Genomic DNA, 21,431 nt, shown 5'->3' on the forward strand with positions numbered 1-21,431 from the left:
CCCCCCCCCCCCTCTCCCCAAAAAAGTTGTAATAGCACCAAGTTCATGCCAAAGTTCTTCCCTCTAAGTTAGTGTATCCAAATACCCCTATGAAACCCCACCTGAAATTGTCTAAAGAGTTATCAAATAGATATGATATACAGTAGGACTAGGACCCAACTAACTGTTAAAATAGTTCCAAGGTCTGTTGCCCCATAATTATAATTCCACCTTCAGCTTTGAGCTCAACCTAGCTAGCCCATCTATAGACCCAAATCTTCCTTGATAGTTGTTCAATTCACTCCTCAATTTCGATTCTTTTAGATACAGGATATCAGGCTATCACTTCCTGATTAATGATTTTATAGTACCAATTTCCCAGTCGTTCAAACCCCTAGTGTTACAAACCTATTATTATGACTTTCATCTTGAAAATGATTGGTATTTCCTACCCAGGCTTTCCCCTTCCCCTGTCATAATTGACCAAGCACACCAATCTTTTGACCTCAACATCCCTTCTCTTTCTTGATTTCTTCCCTCCACCATTTAATTTTTGTTTTTTTGTTGAACATGTCTCTTCTGCTCCATTCTTAAGCATCCTATCAAGGATTTGTATTCAAACCCATTTACATTAACTCCAAATGCCTTGATGGCCTTTCCCACACACTAATTTAATCCACTTGGATGTTTCAATACCAGTAAGATTTTGAAGCATCTGGTTTCCTGAACCATACCAAGGGGGAGAGAGACAGTCACTGATTGGATCGGAGGAGAACTCCAAGTCTGAAGCACTTATCGGATATGAGTATGTGTTATCAATTGGTCTTGGTGCGCGTGAGAGATGGCCTCTGTCTATAGACAAATAATTTTTTCAGATAAGGTGTTCTGAGACAAATAATACAGGGCAAGCATTATTCTATTCTCATATACCCGCTGCACAACTATGGTTTACCCCCCCCCCCCTTCTGTTCAGTGATAACCCTTAAACAAAAAGAACACGCACATAGAACATGTAAGCAACAAATAAAAATGAAGGCTCACTGAAGCAATCTTGAAATCATTTAGCTCATACCATGGTAACTTGGTGCTAAATAAGCTTAACATAAAATAAAAGTTTAATTCACATAACGGTGCATGTACATACCTCCAAAGAGAGACGCCTCTCTTGTTGAACGTTTTGCCTTAGGACTGCTTTTCTTAGAACTAAGGCTAGCAGATCTCACCTCACCAGTTGAATAATTATTTGAGTTTCCATCAATAGAGCAACTTTTGGGCTCAATCTTCTCAAGTCTCACATTAATATCTTTTAGCTGCAGTCAGTTAACATGTTAAAACAGACACTGAGCAGAACTATTGTTCACTACATCACATTCTATTAACCAAGTAAAAATTGGAAGAAGACTCAAAATTGATCACACGGGATGTTCAAAAAGAATTTATTTGCTAGAACGGAATCATTTAAAGCTAAAGGCATACCAACATGGAAGGAAGATGATGGCGCTGAAGCTCATCGCGGAACTGGGGTCCAACCTCTGAATACATCACCTGCAAAGAGGAAAGATGGAGGAATATTTATCAAACAAAAGAAAATGGGAAGTGTAGTGGGTCTGAAAAGACACAAATGATTGGTTGGTCAAGGCACTGGAGACTAATTAGGAAAAGCAGTTTGACCAAACACGAGAAATTGTGAAAAAAATAGCAGTTTAGCTACCTCGATACATGATAAGGCTGCTTCCCTAACTCCATGATTAGGATCATTCAACATTTGCAAAATCTGATGATAGCAACAAGGAAAAAGTATGTTTACAACTTTTATCTTCTCAAAAAGAAAAATAGAGGTTACTCTGTGTACGGTTTAGCTATATATGTGCTAATATATGAAATTCCAAACCAAATATATATTAACATACTGAAGGAAGGATAGCCCGTTGAAGGGGCAGCTCTGTCGATGCAAAAAGACCAATTGCTGATGTAACAGTACGAGCAAATTCTTCTCGAACTCTAAAGCTTTTGTGCATCCAAGCATAACACCCCGCCCTCTCAACTATAATTGTCGGTGAAGAAACCTGCACAGATTATAAAAAATCAATCAAATCATTTCTAGCTTTTTACCTCATCATATCCAAAAAAAAAAAAAGATTAGAAAAAGAGAGATATAATGATTTTTGTGATGCTCATGTAATCAACATATGAGTGATAAATATCCAATAATTGTTTGAATTTCTCATTAGTTAGTATATTCCACAGCTAAATTTAAAACAAAAACAATAATTGAATGAACTAGAAAAACAAATATTCTGATTTGTGATGCTCATGTAATCAACATATGAGTGATAAATATCCAATAATTGTTTGAATTTCACATTGCTAAGTATATTCCACAACTAAATTTAAAACAAAAACAATAATTGAATGAACTAAAAAAAAAATATTCTCTTGAAGTGAGAAGTATTCTAGCTGCAAGAAAAAAACTGTATTTAATCAACCACCATTAGTTTTACCATTACGAGGACATATACGATAACTTTGAAAGGGTTGGTTAGCATTACAGATCATTTAGAGTTGGTTAGCATTACAGAACATTTAGAGTTGATTATACAATCAACAAGGTTATACGTATGATAGTAAAATTCCAAATTACAGATGAGTAAACTGTAGTTTGTGGCACGGTTCTCTCACTCTTCATCATGATGTGTTAGTGTGCTGCTGCCCGTGCATGTGAGGAATAAGAATCACAACATATATCTTGCATTTTTTACCCCAATCATCTGAAATTAATTTTTCACGACTAAAAAAACAAATTATACAAATTTCTTTTTTATACACAGTTCTCGAGGACTAGGGAACTGTGTTTACTATACTGTGTGAAGTATCTTAGTTGCAAGAAGAAAAAGTATTTACACATACACCATTAGTTTTTCCATTACAAAAACATATATCATAATTTTAAAAGAGTTGGTTTGCACTAAAGATCATTTTGAGTTGGTCATATGATCAGCAAAGGTGGTGCGTCTCGAACCTGGTTATTACTATGATATTAACATTCCAAATCATAGAAGAGTCTAACAGTAGTTTGGCATTGTTCTCTCTCTCCCTCTCTTATCATCACTGTCGGTTTGAGTGCGCATACGAGAGGAATATGAACACACAGCATATATCTAGCCCTTTTACCCAGATCACCTGAAAAAAACTCTCACTACTAAAGAAATCAAGTCATTCAATTTTTTGTTTTTTATTTTCTGCACGCAGTCCCAAGGACTAGGGACAGACCAACTGGGCCTTGAGGCTACTGAGATTGAACTGTCTTAATGCAGCTCGAATTGTGAGTCTTGACAGTTGACAGCTCAAATTGTGACTCTTGACCACTGCACTGTTCCTTTTGAACATTCAATTAGTTTTCTTGTTTTTGGTCATACAATCAGTTATCTTTATCCTTTTATCTTCATGTGTTTCAGCTCAACAACTCCACAACCACACCCAAATGTTTATTCCTCCAACACTATAAAAAATAAATTTGAAGCCAGCACTTGTACCAACCCCTATTAAATAAAGACTAAATTACTCTAAGCAAATTTGCGATAGGACTCAATTGCAAAATAGACCCCTGTATTTCAATACCATACACTTAATCCCCCCTCCCCATTACATAATACTTATAAACCAGCACAAATCTCAGCAAATCACAAAAGAAACTACACCTAAAATACAACAAGCATTTGATCCCACCCTTATGAATTACTACTCCATCCGTTTCAATTTGTTGTCTTACTTTTCTTTTTAGTCCATTTTAAAAAGAATATCTCTTTCCTCTTTTGACTACTCTTTAATTCTCACTTCCCAGATGGCATGTTTAAGCCACAAGATTGAAGGGCATTTAGGTACATTCCATATATCTTAACTACGATATTCAAAAGTATTCTTTACTTTCTTAAACTCATCGCCACATCAAGACAGAGGGAGAACAAGTAAATTACTTCAAACATCCCTATAATACAACATAATTGCATATACATGCCTTTACTTCAAGATCATAAACAAATTAACACCAATTCAGCAACCAAAAATAAAAGGATCAAATTCCAGTTAATAAACAGTCTATCTTCTGATCATGCAAATGCATACCTCCATTAATGTAAGCAACAACCTCCTAGCTGCATCTCTAACCGGCTGCTTCGCATCTCCCAATCGTTCAACAACAGCTGGCAAAAGCGCATTGAAGTGTAACTTCAAATGCTCACCGGATAAAACAGCAGCTGAAGCAAGTGACTGTAGAGCACCTTGAGTAACCCTAAAATTGTTATCTTTCAAAAGATCCAAGCATACATCAACAAGTGAAGTCACTTCGGAAGGCGATAAGGTTTTTCTCGAAGCTTCTAGAACTTGATGAAGATGCTCTACACCCGCCATTCTCTCCTTCGTATCCTTTGCACGCGCCAGCTCAAGCGCCGCCTCCATTGGAGATGGCCGTTCGGGTTATCGGAGCTCCGATCTAGTAAAACGGGTCAGATCTGTGAGAAGAAAAAAAAAGTGCTTTGATGAAAATGGCGATAGAGAGAAAGTGAAGTTTGAACTGTGGAGACTGAAGAAGAAAGTGAGAGAGAGAAAAAAAAAGGTGAACGGGCCCGTTCGGCCATAAATATATTTGGGAAAAATTTGGCAAATAATGTTTGTCCATACAATTTGCCATTATTTGGCAAATATTTTTGGCAAATATCCCAAATTTCCAAATACTAGTTTTTTCTAGTATTTGGGCCAAATCTCATTATTTGGGATATTTTGAAAATTAAAATTTTACCCCAATCTTTTATCTTTTACAAAAACACCCTCTCTAGTTTTTGCTTGCGTTGTATTACATTTTTTACGTGAACACCAAAATTGTGATGAAATATTTAGTGAATATTAAATAATGATATGATTGTTGATGAAAATTATTAAAAATTGGCTTTAGGTAACAAAGTCATGTACTTTGTCTGCTTCACGATACATGGAATAATTCTTGTTGCACTCACTCCAAATTACCACATCGTTTTAGTGTCATGGACATTATTTGTTATTGTTGTAACGAACATTCAATTGACTTGTAATACAAACTTTTAGTTAGTTTTGATAGTTTTTAAAACTTGTGGGTATAAATCATATTTTTCTAAAAAGTTGAAATATATTTCCCAAATTTTATGGCCAAACAGATGGTGAAATTTCACCCAAATTTTCACTCAAATAATATTTGCCAAGAATATTTGGAAATCTATGGCCAAACGCTAGCGAAGAGTAAATAAAATTAGTAAGAAAATTTAATAATAATAAATAAAAAAGAATTTGAAATTTTTTTTATTTTTTATTTTTTTGTTTCACGTCTAATATTCGATATTTATATAATAGTTTAATTAATTCAAATTTATGATGAATAAAATATATTTGAGAATAATAATGCTCTTCAAGATTAAATGTTTAAAGTAAAAAAAAATTAATTATGAGTAAAGCAATCTTATCAAAGTTTTACGAAAGAATATATATAAATTAAAGTATAATATTTGTGGCTACGAGGAGAAAAAGGAATAACATTTCTTAGGAAATTTGAGAAGTGGAAAACTAATCCATAAATATCTAGTATTTTATATCAAGTTTGTAAGAAAATAAAAATATCTTTTTCATTTAACTTTGTAAATTGATTGGGTAAAGAATTAAGTCAACAAATATAGTATTTTTTATGATCTTATAATTTATTTGATAAAGTATTAATTATATATGAGAAAATGGTCTAAAACTTTTTTAATCATCTTCAAATTTTAACTACACATTCTAATTTTATGGATGTTTTGTTATCCCTGCATTTTATATTTTTCTATTTACTATACATTTAAACGTTGATCTCAATACATAAACCAAAATAAATAATTCATTGATTACACGCGTTGGAGCCCCACCTCCTCAACTCCCAATTTTTATTTTTATTTTCTCTCATTTTTCTCCTAAAACATAAAAGATTCGAAAACTATTCTTTTTTCTTTTTATCTCATTCACCACTTGCTGTGTATTTTGAATTTGATGATCAAAGATTTTTGAATTTTTGTTGATGATCGAAGAATTTTATTGTGTATTTTGAACTTAATTTCGTAGTTTATCAACTAATTTCGGGTTTGATTCATCCATAAAAGCTTATTCAAGTTTTCATTTGTCATTTTTGATGAATTCGAGAAAATTCAAAATTCAAATTAGAGACTTAAATAAGAAATTAGAGCAGATTACAAACCCTAAATCAAGATGTGAAGTAGAAATGAATATAAACAACTAAATCCTATTTATTTTTGAGAGAAAATCGTGATTTTTTAAAAAAAGTAACAAGGGTTAATGGTGGGAAAGAAGAAACAATGGTTTATTTAAAGGGTGGGGAAGATAACTGTTGGAGAAAGAGAAAATTTTCGTCAAAAATCATCTTCTAACACGCCTAGAGGAGGTGAGAACACCTCCTATGACAGGTCAATATTTAAGTGTAGAAAATAAAAAAATATAAAGATCAGGGGATAATGAAATATCCGTGAAGTTGAAGTGTGTAGATAGAATTTCATGTATAGACTGGAGGGTTTTAGATCATTTTCTCTTTATATATCAATCAATAGAATATAAAACATAAATTCAAACTTTAATATATGGTTCACTCTAGATTTCTAATTATTTTAAAATGCACTTGAAATATACAAGCATGTGCACGCGTATTTGAAGATGCACAATCAGATTACTTCTCAGCGCTTATCATATATAAACTCTATTATAAGTGAATTCAATAACTATTTAATTTACCAGATTTTAAATCGCATATCTTATAGTAAATACATTTTTCTATATACATAAAATCTCAATTAAAATATTCAGATAAACTCGCAATTTATATTCTACATCAACCTATGTATCGATAAATCATATCAATTATAAATAAATATAAAAATTATTTGTTATCTTTAAAATAATTCAATCATTTTCTTTACATAATTAGTAGTACATAAGAAGAGGTAATTTAATTACAATATCCATAGGACCATAGTCTTTTGTTTGGGAGCTTGAAATTAAATGAGTACACATATATATCAAATATGAATATGAAAGCAACTGTCCAACTGTATAACACTGATTAATTATTTTACCAACAACTACTAAATAACAAATTGTGTATTAATTTGTCTCTTAATAGGAAAAAATCTATTTTGCCGACAATGTCAAATAACCAACTTTTTTTAATTATATATATATATTAAAGAATGTCTAAAATATGTTTTATATATTTTTAATTGTACCTTTTATATTTTATTTTTATAAAGAAAAAAAATATTTGAAAATTCTCAATTTCAAAGCAAATCATGTTAAGATAATGGATCTTGTCCTATATGAATTTCGAGTAGTTAAAATGATAAATTTTGTCTTGAAGTGTATCTTATGAGCGAGAGTATAGTGACAGAGTTAGGAATTTTACGAAGAAAGTCTAGTAATTTCACGATAAATTTTTTTTTAAAAAGGGGAAAAAGATATTGTTGCTAGTAAGATTTAAACACGCAAGCACTAACTCATTCAAGGCTTCTGAAACCCATATAAGAGTTCTAAAATTGTTGTGTTACGATAACTTATTGTGTTAAGGGTGCTCAAAATATGTTATTTAATCACTTTGTGTATCATTTTAAAATGATGAATTTTTTCGTAGATATCTCTACATGAGTTTTTAGTAGTCAAAAAGATGAACCAAGTTTTAAATGTCTTTACGTGTGCTTCGAGTAGTCAAACAAAAACTAGTTGATTTGATATGATTTATAAAAGAATTGTCGCCACTAAATATATAATTAGTGAAATTTACAATCATTTATTTTTATTTAGAGAAGAATCAACAGAATATAACAAATATAAAATCATACTTAAATATAAAGTAATAACGGAGACATTGTTTTGATCTTTCTTTGAAGTCCATTTCCATAAATAATTATAAAGTTATGGATGATCCTAAAATGAAATCATTCAATTGTATTTAATTAAAACTTTACTAGATATAATTATTTCATTTTTAGAAAATTATATGTATTTTTTATGTAGCTAAGTTCTTAAACGTTTTTAATTAGTCTTTTACACTAAAGTGCTAATATAATTAAAACATCCATTAAAAGAGTATTTAATGATTAGTACCCATGTATTACTATGTCAATTCCCTATTAATCACTATCATAACTTGAAAATGAAGATTATTCTTGGAATAAAAAGAATATTTTCTTCACTTTTTGCAACATATTTAGTATAACATGGGGGAATAAAAGAAATCAATAAAGTTGTCAATTGTCATTTTTATTTAATCATTTTGTGTCCCCACTATATAAATTAATTTTGGAGTAATAATTATTACAAAATTAATTAGGTTGATCTTTACAGGTTGGCAAATTAGTTGGTGTTTGTCTCCAAAAGAGTTTGGCTTCAGCATCAATTTATCATTAATTAGTGATATCGAATTTGAATTATGACTATAAAATCATTTTTAGTGAAGAGAATTATATTTTAAAGTATTATTTCAAAACGCGATTTTGGTTTAAGAGATCAAGAAAATAAACACAAATTATTGACTACCATAAAAGATTTTGATTAATTAAAAATAATATATTTAATTTGTGTAAATTATTTTAAATGAAAGAGTATTTAGTTCGATGTAATTTTTCAACGTGAAATTTATCGAATTTCAAAATAATTAAACGCCGAATAAGATACCAAAAATAACAAGATTGACAATGCTTCACTTCTTATGATTGTCATAAAATCAATATACTAAAGTCTAAACACTAATGAAAATAATAAGTTTTCAACTATAGAATATACTCTAAATTATATTATATAGTGCAAAGTTTTAAATCATGTAACTTTTTTTTTTACCAACTCCACCTAGCTAGTTGTGCATATTGAACGTGTGATAAATGAAAATAAGATAATTTATTTTGCAATTAGTTTTAACAAATAATATAAAATAATGTTTCTCTCAAATACTTTATTGTTATTTGTTGTTTTTTGTATTATCGTGACTTCTTTTTTTTTTTAAAAATAATAAAATGTTTTAAATTGTTTTTTTCTTAAGTCAAGTATCTATTGAAAACTACATTTCTATCATTAAGATGTGAATAAGATATGCATACACTCTATTCTCTGTTGTCTCTATATTTAAATTTCTGAGACGGAATATGTTATTATTATTATTATAATAATGAAATATCTTGTTATTATGAATCAATCAAAAGAATGAGTAGGGGTCAGGCTTTTAGTCATCAAACATTGCAATTGCAATGATGAATTTGATTTAACAAACATATTGATGAACTACTCATATATGAACTTGGATCATAAGCAAAGGAGTGGATAAAACGGATCATCAATACAATAAAGTAACTAACAAGGAAAATTTCGATTTTCAGTGATTTAAACAGTTAAAAAACAATTAAAGGATGCAATATGCATACGGTTTCATGTATCATATCTCATATAATGAATTAACTGAGGTTATCAAATTATTGATTAGGCGGTTAATTTTATGATCATTATCTCTCGACCTCTAATCGTCTACTCCAATTGAAAGTCTAACTACATCGTTGAGCGGGAATCGACAGATTCAATTGACGAGCATTTATATTTCATTCTATTTTAGAAACCAAGCTAAGTGTTTGTCCGCGTGTCAATCCTAAACACAAATTTGAGCAAGTTGATATGCAAGAGAGATCGAGCTTTTTATATTCTCTTGTCTATCTACGTTGCTCTCCATCTCTCGAGTTCAAGAATAGACAACATGTTTATCTCAATGGTGGTCAATCATGAAATACTAAAACAAGAATATAAAAGTAATTTAAGCGATAACCAACATTAATTCAAAACAATCAATGTTCAACAATTACCTGTATACTACAATCCCAGAACAAAAGCTTTTAGCCACTCATAATGTTTTATCATACACTCCCTCTGTCCAGTATTGTTTGTCATGATTTCAATTTTTAGAGTCAAACTATAAAAACTTTGATTAACATTTTAAAATGTATTTTTTCATCATATTAACATGCAAAAAATTGCATTTTATAGTATTTTTCATATAGTTTTAGAATATCTTTTTTTTGTTTAAAATATCGAATTAATGTGATCTAATTTAACTTTATAAATTAGTCAATTTGACTTTCGAAAAGCGTAACATGACAAACAATACCGGACGGAGGGAGTACCTCACAAAATATTTTTATGGATATACATAAATATACATGCTATACGTAAAATACACACATATACACTTATATTATACATAGAAGATATACACAAGTATAAAAACAAATGATAGGTCATCAGAAAGCTCCATTTTTGGCAAATTGTTTTTGACTGTAAACAATGTATATCTCATATATATTTTTTCAATATACACAGACAAATAAGGTTGGAGAAACACTGATATACAAAAACTTCAAAGTTCACACTAACTTCACAAATCTAATCCCAAAAACCCATATAAAATGACCCAATTCTTGTTTATAATTCATTCACATAAATAGTTTTCGAAAATAATCAAAATTAAATAGAGATAAATCAAAAACCTTAGAAGATGAGTAAAAATTATATATATTGAAACAACATATTTCAAGTTTTTTTTTTCTTCTACAAAGAAAGGACTCAAATGGATTAATGTAGTGGATATATACACACACTCATAATTGACCTAGCTTGAAATAATACGCCTATGAGCTCTCTTTGTTCATCTTAATTGGTTTGATCTTTCCTTCACCTCTTTTGGGACTTTGAGGAGTTACAAAGTCCTAAATAGTTATTCACGTGAGATATATTCAAACTGATTTGGATTATATCATGTAAGACGTAAGTGTTTAATTACTTGTGTGTGTTCAGTCAAAATTGAAGAACATAAATGCTAGTTAGGGTCTTTGGAAAAGTCATGGGTTCGTCCGAGTGCACTGACCCCACCTAGCTCCACCTCTGATACTCAATCACTTGTTAAGAGAGCAAAATAGGGTGACAAAGAGTACTAAGTGCCTCTACGAATACATATTTAGCAGCAATCAAACTATTGTAGTTAATTAATTGCTAATAAAGAAGGAGGATGCTCGAAACATATTTTTAGATAATTCAATATTTTCAGTAATTGAGTTAATATCATTGTATGCATTTAGAGTTATTTAAGTATTTATCAATATTTATATATAGAGTAGTAGTTATAAAATCTATATTTTGTTATTACCGCTAAATAATATAGCGATAATTATATTACCGAACAAGAAAGTGTCAATTTTTGACTAGCCCATGTGTTGATTTCTGCCATTGTTGGTTAGTGATGTCTTACCTTAAAACAAAGAAGAAGCAAACAACTTTTAAAATCAAACAAAATCCAAAGTACATTACAATTGAGAGAATCATGTGGGCTGTTCTTTTGTGTTTTCTTATGTATTGAAAACGGGTTCAGAATGAATTTTATAAGTTCAATTAAATTTATTATTTTCGATTCGTATCATGTATATGCACGATTTTTTAAAATATAGTTATATGAATCCATGGTAGAATTGTTTTTTCACTCTTTGGTAATTATTTAATAAATTGATAATTATTTCTTTCTATGTGTGATGTTTTTCCAAATTTTTTTCTACTTGCTACTTAAATAATAGTATGTGTTTTTAAGGCAATACGAATATACAAATGCAATTACACAAATAGTATATTTGGTGTAATTTTACCAGTTGAGATTTGGAAGGATATAGTTTACTCATATTTTACTTTTATTTTGGAGATAGATAAGTTATTTTCGATAGACTCTCGGCTCGATCTAGAAAAAAAAAATAGTCCAGAGAAAAAAAAAGATGGAAATGAAGAAGTCGTGTCAATTAACACAAGCCTTGATGATCAATATGTCTCCTAACATAAATGCATTAATATATCTGTGGAGCTAGGATTTTAAGTTTATGGATGCAAAAGCATAGTAAGAAGATAATTAAGACTACTGATAATTTAGGAGGGATTCAAATAAAACACGTCAAGTTTAGAGGGATATTTTACGTAGGTATTCTATCTAAAATTATTTGTACATATTAATAAATTTTAGATACAAATATATAATTCGAGCAAAAAGCTAATGAGTTGAACTCGTAAACGACTCAATAAAACTCAAGTTACAACTGAATTAACAACTTATTCTTGCATTTTCAGTTGATTTTTAGAGTCACTTCCAGAGTAATTAATATTTCGATTTGATTACGAGTTCAATTCAATAATTTTGACTCGAATCTTATATTTGTGTTAGAAAATTCATAAACATTTATTGACTCTCAAATATGAAAACTATTTATATGAAAACTATATATATAAATATGGAAATGTCAAAAGTGTAGACAAGTTGGTGTCGTGGTGTAGTTGGTTATCACGTCAGTCTAACACACTGAAGGTCTCCGGTTCGAGTCCGGGCGACGCCATAACTTTTTTTCCTTTTTTTTTGTGAGTCAAGATGATTTCTTAATTCGAAATACTCAATTTTTAAAAAAATATTTTGAATTATCAATAACTAAGATTTGTATTAATTTTTTCCATAGTTTTTAAATATTAAAGGTTATTTCCGAAAATTTATAAATTTCATGACTGAATTTCACAATTAAAATTAGATTGTTGACCACTAAAAATTCAAAATATGTCATATAAATTAGGATAGAGAGAGATTATACTAATAAAGATAAGATTCAATTGAGGGTGTTGTTTTCTTATATCATGATATAACGAGAAGATTCAATTGTAAAGTGTTTTCAAATTTAACAATTACCAAGGATATCGTAGTTGAGATTCCTCCTTCACTAATTAAAAGATACCGTTTCATTATATTCTCTTGAAATGAACTACTTGTAGATATCGTTGGCATCCCTCTCCGGCCCCTCAATTTGAGATTATGTGTTTACGTGTTCGAGCTCAAAAAATGAAATACTTTTTATTAGGGAGTGTCTTATGTCCTGTTTATGAACTTGATTTCGCTTTTCCACTCATCTAATGTAGGAGAAACAATGAATCTATTCATTTTTCTTCTCAGACTCGCCTAGTGGTCTTTTTCATCTCATAAATGTAGATGCTCAACTCTCTTTTATCATCTTTTCGAATTCCGCTTCTTCCTAATGGACCATAAGGGCTCTAAGACTATTCAATGCAAATTCAGCTTAATCAAACTAATGAATTTCAAATATGAACGGTCAAACGAGTTCCAAAAAAAGCAAAGAGTTGGTACATGTGCGATAAGAATAAGTGTTGAACCTATTATTATTTTTAGTATTATTATAATATTAATTAATAAGTCAAAATTTAGTAAATGAGATTGTGAAGTTTATAGCAAAAAAATAATTTAAAAAATAGTGTAGTATAGATCATCAATTTCATGAAGAAACCCTATCCATCTATTTTCAAATGCATGTTTAGTTTATTTTTTCATATATTTTGCAAGTTGGTTTACCAATCAATATTTTTAGGACCACTTTCAATTATTTATTCTTAGCTAAGAATTAATTTATTTCTTCTTCAAAGGTCTTTATCTTTGGTTGCTTCATTGGCATGCCACTCTCTTTGTCACAACTATTCCTACTATATAGGTACAATTCGAGAAAGTTGGAGAAATTTGATAAGTTTACTTTATTCTTTTCGAAGTAGCTCTGATTAAACACTTCTTTCTAAGTTCTTTTCATGATTATGTCTATATTGAATTTTATCTGTTGATAATGTAATAATTATGATTGTGTCATTTAATAACTATATAAATATATATTCCATGCCATTTTCTAATAATATGACAATATTATACAATGATTTTGATTATGATATGAACTATTCGAGAAATTTGATAAGCTTACTTTATTCTTTTCGAAGTAGTTCTGATTAAACACTCCTTTATAAGTTCTTTTCATGATTTTGTCTATATTGAATTTTATCTATTGATATAATGTAATAATTATAATTGTGTCATTTAATAACTATATAAATATATATATTCCATGCCATTTTCTAATAATATGACAATATCATACAATGATTTTCATTAAGATATGAACTATTCGAGAAATTTGACAAGTTTACTTTATTCTTTTCGAAGTAGTTCTGATTAAACACTCCTTTATAAGTTCTTTTCATGATTTTGTCTATATTGAATTTTATCTATTGATATAATGTAATAATTATAATTGTGTAATTTAATAACTATATAAATATATATATTCCATGCCATTTTCTAATAATATGACAATATTATACAATGATTTTTTGATTATGATATGAACAATTCGAGAAATTTGATGAGTTTACATTTTTCTTTTCGAAGTAATTTTAATCTAACTATCCCTTTATTAGTTATTTTCATGATTGTGTCTATTTTTATTTTTATTTTTTTTGATATGGCATGATCCATATGAAATTAAACTTCAAAGAAAAAAAAAAGTATATTAAGTTTTATCTATTGATGACAATATTATACGACTTTGACTATGGGTAAAATTCGAGAAAATTGGAGAAATTTGATTAGCTTACTGTTTTATTTTTTAAAGTAATGCTAATCAACTATCCCTTTGTAAGTTCTTCTCATGATTTTATCGTCTAATTATACAACAATATGATATGACTTTGACTATAGGTACAATTCAAGAAATTAAAATCGGAGAAATTCAATAAGCTTACTCTTTTCTTTTTAAAGTAATTCTGATTAATTATCTCCATATAAGTTCTTTTTCACGATTTTATCACAATATTTTGGATGTGATGTATATAAAAGTAATTTAGAAAAAGAAAGAAGTATACTTAGCTTTGTTTATTGACTATGTAGAAAATATGATCATATAGTTAAATATTTATTTATCTATCTACCTATATATATTTTCTATGATATTGTCTAATAATACAAAAATATGATACAACTATTTTGACTATAGGTATGTTTCAAGAAAATTGGAGAAATTTAATGAGTTTATTCTTTTCTTTTTGAAGTAGTTTTGATCAAGCTTTCTTATAAGTTCTTTTAATTTCACAATTGTCACATCGTTATGCCATGATGCATAAATAAATAATTTTAAAAAAAAATTAAGTGTACTAATTAGTTTTGTCTATTAATGGTGTAGAAAATATAATCGCGTTACTCAAAATATAGGGAAAATGCACAAATACCCCTTCAATCTATGCTCGAAATTTCAGAAACACACTTATACTATACTAAGGTCCTATTACCATCTGAACTTATTTTAGGCCTATGTGACACTATCTTAAAATATAGGGAAAATGCACAAGTACCCCTCAACCTATGTCCGAAATCCCAGAGACACACTTATACTATACTAAGGTCCTATTACCCTCTTGAACTTATTTTATAAGTAATTTTCTACCCCCTTTCGACTTACGTGACACTAGCTTAAAAAAAAAAGTCAACCAGTGTTGGGCCTACAAGATAATGCCACATAGGCCGAAAATGGATAGAAAATTATTAATAAAATAAGTTCAGGAAGGTAATAGGACCTTAGTATAGTATAAGTGTGTCTCTGAAATTTCAGACATAGGTTAAGGGGTTACTTGTGCATTATATATGAACTTTTTGTGCCCATTGTCTGATAATACGACAATATGATATACCGTGATCTTTACTAAAGTAATTTTCAAAAAACACATAAGTGTTATTCATTGACGATGTAAAAAATATGATTATCGTAACACTTCATAATCATGATATGTGGGCGATGCTGATCATTATGTGCAGCGACATACCTTTTTCTTTCTACTTGAATTATATATGCATTAAAAAAATATTTAAAAAACATTATATTTTATTAAATCGACACTTATAATTATCTCAAATAATTAAATGATGTATTCGTATTATTTTACTAATCGATTTAAATTCTGAATTCACCTCGAACATATCCAACTAAATCTTCTTTTTGTAAATGCATATATGTGTACTAAGGGTGTTGAAATGATGACTGGTTGCTATCCAATAACTTCATAACTGTACTGAATATGACTAATTGCAAAGAACTTATGACATTCTTTTTGTAGTGCAAATCATATTCTATGACATTGAAAATTGTGCATAGAAAGTGAGCAAATTGAAGAGTCATTTTCTTCATTCAAGATAATTTCTAAATTTCATTCAAAGCTTCACCAATATGACTTGTGAATAAATTTTTTCATTTTTTTTTTTAAATTTGAGACTTATCTAATGTACCTCCCAATTTTGTGGTCTACATCATTGCTAATTTAATTTCTTTTTGATAATTTGAAAAATTCTCAAGGTATTTTGAAACTAGGCTCGATAATTGCCACCACTTCTATTTTTCCTCACTTGAATATCAATTTTTATTTGTGGTAGTATTCAGACATGCGATGTGTGCATAATCCACACATCAGGTGTACTCCTATCATTAGATTAAAGCTTTTTAGTGCCAGTGCTAATAAGTAATATAGATAAATATGAAATTCAGAACAATCAAATTATACAAGGCTACTTTGAACAATAAATAATATCTCTGTCATTTTGATTAATCAACTAGCAATTGTACAAATTATAACATAAAGTCCAAATAATCGAAAAATTTCTGAGGGCCAACGAACGTGATGGATCCAACCTTCTACTACTTTTCATTTAAATACAAAAAATTTATTTAAAACGTTAAAGTTTAGACATGTTGACATACTTGCAAATCCACATATCACGCACTACACTCTTATATATCATTAGACCAAAGTTAATTATAGATAAACATGAAATTCAGAACAATCAAATCGTATCAAAACTACTTTGAACAATAAAGGAATATCTTTGTCACTTTGATTAATATCAGTAGTAATTGTACAAATATGTACGAAATTATCAACATAAGTAAACACTAAAGTCAAAGTTGGAAAAAGGGGTAAAAGAGGTTAAAAAAACAAACAAACTAGACCACCTCATCATCCTCGAGAAACTCAACCAAACAACGCGTCTCCAAAAAAGAACTTATTTTCTTTTCTAGAGGATCTAACAACTTATGCAAGTACTTTCCACCTGACCTTCTTACAGAGATCTGAAAACTCGTAGTACAAAATTCTCAAAACTACACCAAAACTTGGGCTAATCTATCTATGCTACCTATTTTTTTTCACAAAATTAATCTCTATATATGATTAAATTAAATCACAAGGTTGAGATTTTTTGCTCTTTTTTTTTGCATAATATCTTCATTGTAAGCAATGGTAATATCTTGTGCAATTTTAATAGCATCAGCAGAAGCACCTGATAGCCCTCTTCTTGTGAAACCAACTGCATATAGCCCAGATTTTCCTTTCCAACTATTTGGAAATGGTGCTTTTGGGAATCCGTTTTTGGAAAAGAATTCACTTTCCTATATAAAAAAAAAACAAAATAATATTAGTCAACTATTCAAGAATCGAAAAATTCAAAGTTAATTCGATACTCGTCAATTTGACACTTGTCTTTGCACCATTTTCTAGTGATGACCCCTTAACTTTATAGATACTCAAACACACACTGTATAACTTGGTCTTTTTAATTTATGAAAAGACGTGTTTTTGACCAAGTGAAGGTGTCTGTTTAAGAACCGACACGTAAATTTAGGTATTAAGCCTAAATAGAACATTTTCTCACCTTTAGCCAAAAAGGAACATTGCTACAATAGCCAGTAGCAAGAACAACAGAATCGATTTCGAGTTTTTCACCATTGACAAGTTCAACGGTGCCACATGAAAACCTCTTGATTCCTGGGACAACATTGATTTTTCTTGATCTAATTTTTTCCAATGCACCAATGTCCAAAACAGGAGTTTTCCCTTGTGTGTTCTTGAGTTCCAAAGGTCCAATTTTTGGCCTTTTTAGCCCATATTTCTCAATGTTACCAAGAATAAACCATGTCAAAATTAGTAAAATTTTGTCAACTAGCCACAATGGTAACCATTTCATCATCAACATAGCCAATTCAAATATTGATTTCCCAAATATTTCTCTTGGCAATACATGAACCTAAACAAGAAGAAGAAAAAAAAGAACAAAATTCCATAAGAATCCAAACCAATCTTAAACATATTTTAACGTGTTATCTGTTTCGTCTCACTTCTTATGACCTGATAGTGTACAAATTCTTGTACTTTGTCAGTTATAAAGAATACTGACACTGTAAAAGAATTTTTACATTATCAAGTCACTTGAACCTAAAGAAGAAGAAAAAAAGAACAAAATTCCATAAGAATCCAAACCAATCTTAAACATATTTTATTATGTTATTTGTTTCGTCTCACTTCTAATGACCTGATAGTGTACAAATTCTTGTACTTTGTCAGTTATAAAGAATACTGACACTGTAAAAGAATTTTTACATTATCAAGTCACCTGAACATAAAGAAGAAGAAAAAAAGAACAAAATTCCATAAGAATCCAAACCAATGTTAAACATATTTTAACATGTTGTAACATGTTATCTGTTTCGTCTCACTTTTTATGACCTGATAGCGTACAAATTCTTATACTTTGTCAGTTATAAAGAATATTGACACTGTAAAAGAATTTTTACAGTATCAAGTCACCTGAAAGATTTAAATCGTCCATATTAAGTGGAATTACTAATTTGAAATGCTGATACTACTGTCAGTGTATATGACTTACCGAGCTACGACAAACCAATGATGGTTGAGCATTATGATTGCAAAGATCAAGAGAAACTTCCATGCCAGAATTTCCACAACCAACAACAACAACTTTCTTCCCACTAAACTTTTCACCAGACTTATAATCACAAGCATGAATAACTTCACCTCCAAATTCTTTTAATCCTTCAATATTTGGCACAACTTTTTCAGCATTTTCCCCTGTTGCCACAACAAGCCATTGACAAATATACTCAACTTCTAATCCATTTGGTGAAATAGTTTTCACCCTCCACAATTTACAAATTTTGTCATATTTTGCAAATTGAACACACTCATTAAACATTGGATTTATGTCAAATTTTTTAGCATATGATTCAAGATAATCAATGAATTGTTTCTTTGTAGGGTACTCAGGATAGTGTTGTGGAAATGGAAATTTGGGTAATTGACAAAATTGTTTAGGGAGGTGTAGTTTTAATCTATTGTAAGTTTTTTTTTGCCATAGAGATGCAATACAATCTGATTTCTCCAAGATTACAAAAGGGATACCTTGTTCTTTTAAACAAGCACCAACAGCTAGTCCTGATGGCCCTGCACCTACAATAACAGGACCATTTACCCATACACATCTACTAGTACTAGAAAATAAATCATGGTCATTGAAGCTAACCATAATTCGACGACTGACTTCGAAAGCAGAACACGGGCTTGTTTTTATAATTGTGATGTACAAAGACTTGAAAGAAGAGGGAGGCTGTTTGAGTTTGTTGTTGAAATGGTTTTGACTAGTGGAACATGAACGTATTTCTGTATTCAGAATTTGATTGAACAATGATGATAGATACGTATTTGAATACGATATAGTAATATAACGATCTGAATATCGATGGATCGTGGTAGCAAGATGACTATGTGAATGTAGTAAAGAGAGAGAAGAGAAGAAAATTGTAGTAGTTTGATTTGAATGTAGTAAAGAGAGGGGTGGAAGATGTTTAAATAGAAGTTTTGGTAGTGAGATATATGAAAGGGGCATTTGATAGAAGGTGGGAAGTTAATGCCTTTTCAAATGGGGTCCATCTCAAATCATAAGCTAAACTCTGACAACTATTATTTTATTTCAAAAATTTAATATTAATTTCAATAAACTATTTTTTGTATCATATACTAAAAATATTAGTAGTAAGTTATACTACACTTTTTTTTAATATATATATTCAAGATTCAAGAATAATGAAAAGTCTTTAGAAGATCAAGTTGTCATAGAGGATGCTGACTTGGACATAGCAAATATGTCCACGTGTATAAATTGGGGCCTAGGGGATTTCTAAGTTGGATTAGGTTATATTTCTAATAAAAAATAGCTCGATGAACGAAACATGACAAGTTCATATAAAGTCTAAGAAAGAGTCGTATTTTAAAGAAATGTTACTGATGACTGAAATTCATAATTTATAAATTGCAAGGGACTTTATCACTACTCCAAGACTTTTTTTCATAAACTTAAATTTTGACAGTACGACATAAATAATTTATATACTATCAATTAATTTTAACTTGTTATAACAAATTACCGGTAACATACTATATTTTACGTTGCATGCCTTATTTTCGAGGTAGCTAGTTCTATTTTATTATTAATAATTATCAGAAGCGGCTTAAACATGTTTGTGGTTTAAATTCAAAATCAAATGGGGTCTTAAACTTCAATTGTTAATAACTTTTATATAATTGATTTCTTCTAGTTTTCGATTGATAATATAATCATTCTTATGTTAAATTATTTTTCATGAGATATAGTACTCTAAATAAGTCAAATTTCTTCTAATAATTCCTTCATTTTCATGAAAAAATTTACTTTTTCTACAAATAGTATTCAATATTTGTTAAAAAATAATAACTTATAACCTATTATTGTTAAAAAAACGAGGCCCCTTAAATTTGAACGTCTAAAATACATGTCTCTTTTTAACACTGTCGAGCCACCCCTGATAATTATAAATAGTTATCAACTAGTCATGTTGCATCAATTAAAGATTGTTTTCACCATTTAAACTCATAACTTGTGAATCATAAAACACTTTACATCACTATTTCAAAACTTCTCTTTATTAACTTGAATTCTGACGGTGTACTATCAAAATTTATTTTAACGTGTTATAACAAATAATTGATAATAAAATATATTTTATGTTGGACCCCATCCTAGGGCTATCCTAGGCTAGTAATAACTTGTGTTTTTAGCCACAAATATGCCCATACTTGCCAGCTGAAAACCCATGGCTTACACCACCTTGATTGCCAAGTATATTGACCCCACTTTATTTCTTTATCCATTCTACTTCCCTAGCATTTGCTTTAAACAAATACCAAAAATCTTTCTTAGCTTGGCAAGTAAAGTTCGTGGACATATTATAATAATAATATATTCAGTATAGTTTCGTCAATAAAGTAAAATTTAAAAAGTTAAATGAGTTCTATGTAAATTTTATCTTTATTTTGTAAAAATAAAAATGTTATGATTAATACACCTTCGATCTAAGAAAACTTATGTTTCAAAATATATTTGAAAAATGTGTGAATAAGTAGAGTTTGTTGGTGATTTGCATAAAAGAGATATTTTTGTACTCCCTTCGTCTGGTATTGTTTCTCATGGTTTCTATTTTTAGAGTCAAACTATAAAAACTTTGACTAATATTTGAAGATGAATTTTTTTTATCATATTAATATGCGAAAAATTGTAATTTATAGTACTTTTCATATAGTTTTAGAATATATAATTTTTTTGTTTAAAATATCGAATTAATGTGATTTAATTT

General features: G+C 29.4%; 2 protein-coding genes and 1 non-coding gene across 3 annotated transcripts in view; 1 reads left to right on the plus strand and 2 right to left on the minus strand.

Moving 5' to 3' along the window:
- LOC107023147 (CLIP-associated protein-like) overlaps positions 1 to 4,590 on the minus strand; it is a 16,859-nt gene extending 12,269 nt beyond the window's left edge. The window contains exons 1-5 of the mRNA XM_015223732.2: positions 4,102 to 4,590; positions 1,890 to 2,045; positions 1,691 to 1,753; positions 1,456 to 1,524; positions 1,124 to 1,289 (exon numbers count right to left, since the gene is read on the minus strand). Of these exons, the coding sequence (XP_015079218.1) occupies positions 1,124 to 1,289; positions 1,456 to 1,524; positions 1,691 to 1,753; positions 1,890 to 2,045; positions 4,102 to 4,434 (787 nt within the window). The 5' untranslated portion in view covers positions 4,435 to 4,590. The remainder of the gene's footprint in view (positions 1 to 1,123; positions 1,290 to 1,455; positions 1,525 to 1,690; positions 1,754 to 1,889; positions 2,046 to 4,101) is intronic.
- Positions 4,591 to 12,366: 7,776 nt separating this feature from the next.
- Positions 12,367 to 12,440, plus strand: TRNAV-AAC. The gene has a single exon. It is a non-coding gene; the product is annotated as a tRNA-Val (tRNA).
- Positions 12,441 to 16,773: 4,333 nt separating this feature from the next.
- LOC107021684 (probable indole-3-pyruvate monooxygenase YUCCA8) lies at positions 16,774 to 19,597 on the minus strand. The gene is made up of 3 exons (XM_015222389.2): positions 18,632 to 19,597; positions 17,621 to 17,992; positions 16,774 to 17,357 (listed from the first exon to the last, which is right to left on the minus strand). Exons 1-3 carry the CDS (start codon positions 19,286 to 19,288, stop codon positions 17,145 to 17,147), a joined length of 1,242 nt encoding a protein of 413 aa, XP_015077875.1. The 5' UTR covers positions 19,289 to 19,597; the 3' UTR covers positions 16,774 to 17,144.
- Between the last annotated feature and the right edge of the window lie 1,834 nt (positions 19,598 to 21,431).

The sequence above is a fragment of the Solanum pennellii genome, chromosome 6 (genome assembly GCF_001406875.1).
Source record: "Solanum pennellii chromosome 6, SPENNV200".
Classification (NCBI taxonomy): domain Eukaryota; kingdom Viridiplantae; phylum Streptophyta; class Magnoliopsida; order Solanales; family Solanaceae; genus Solanum; species Solanum pennellii.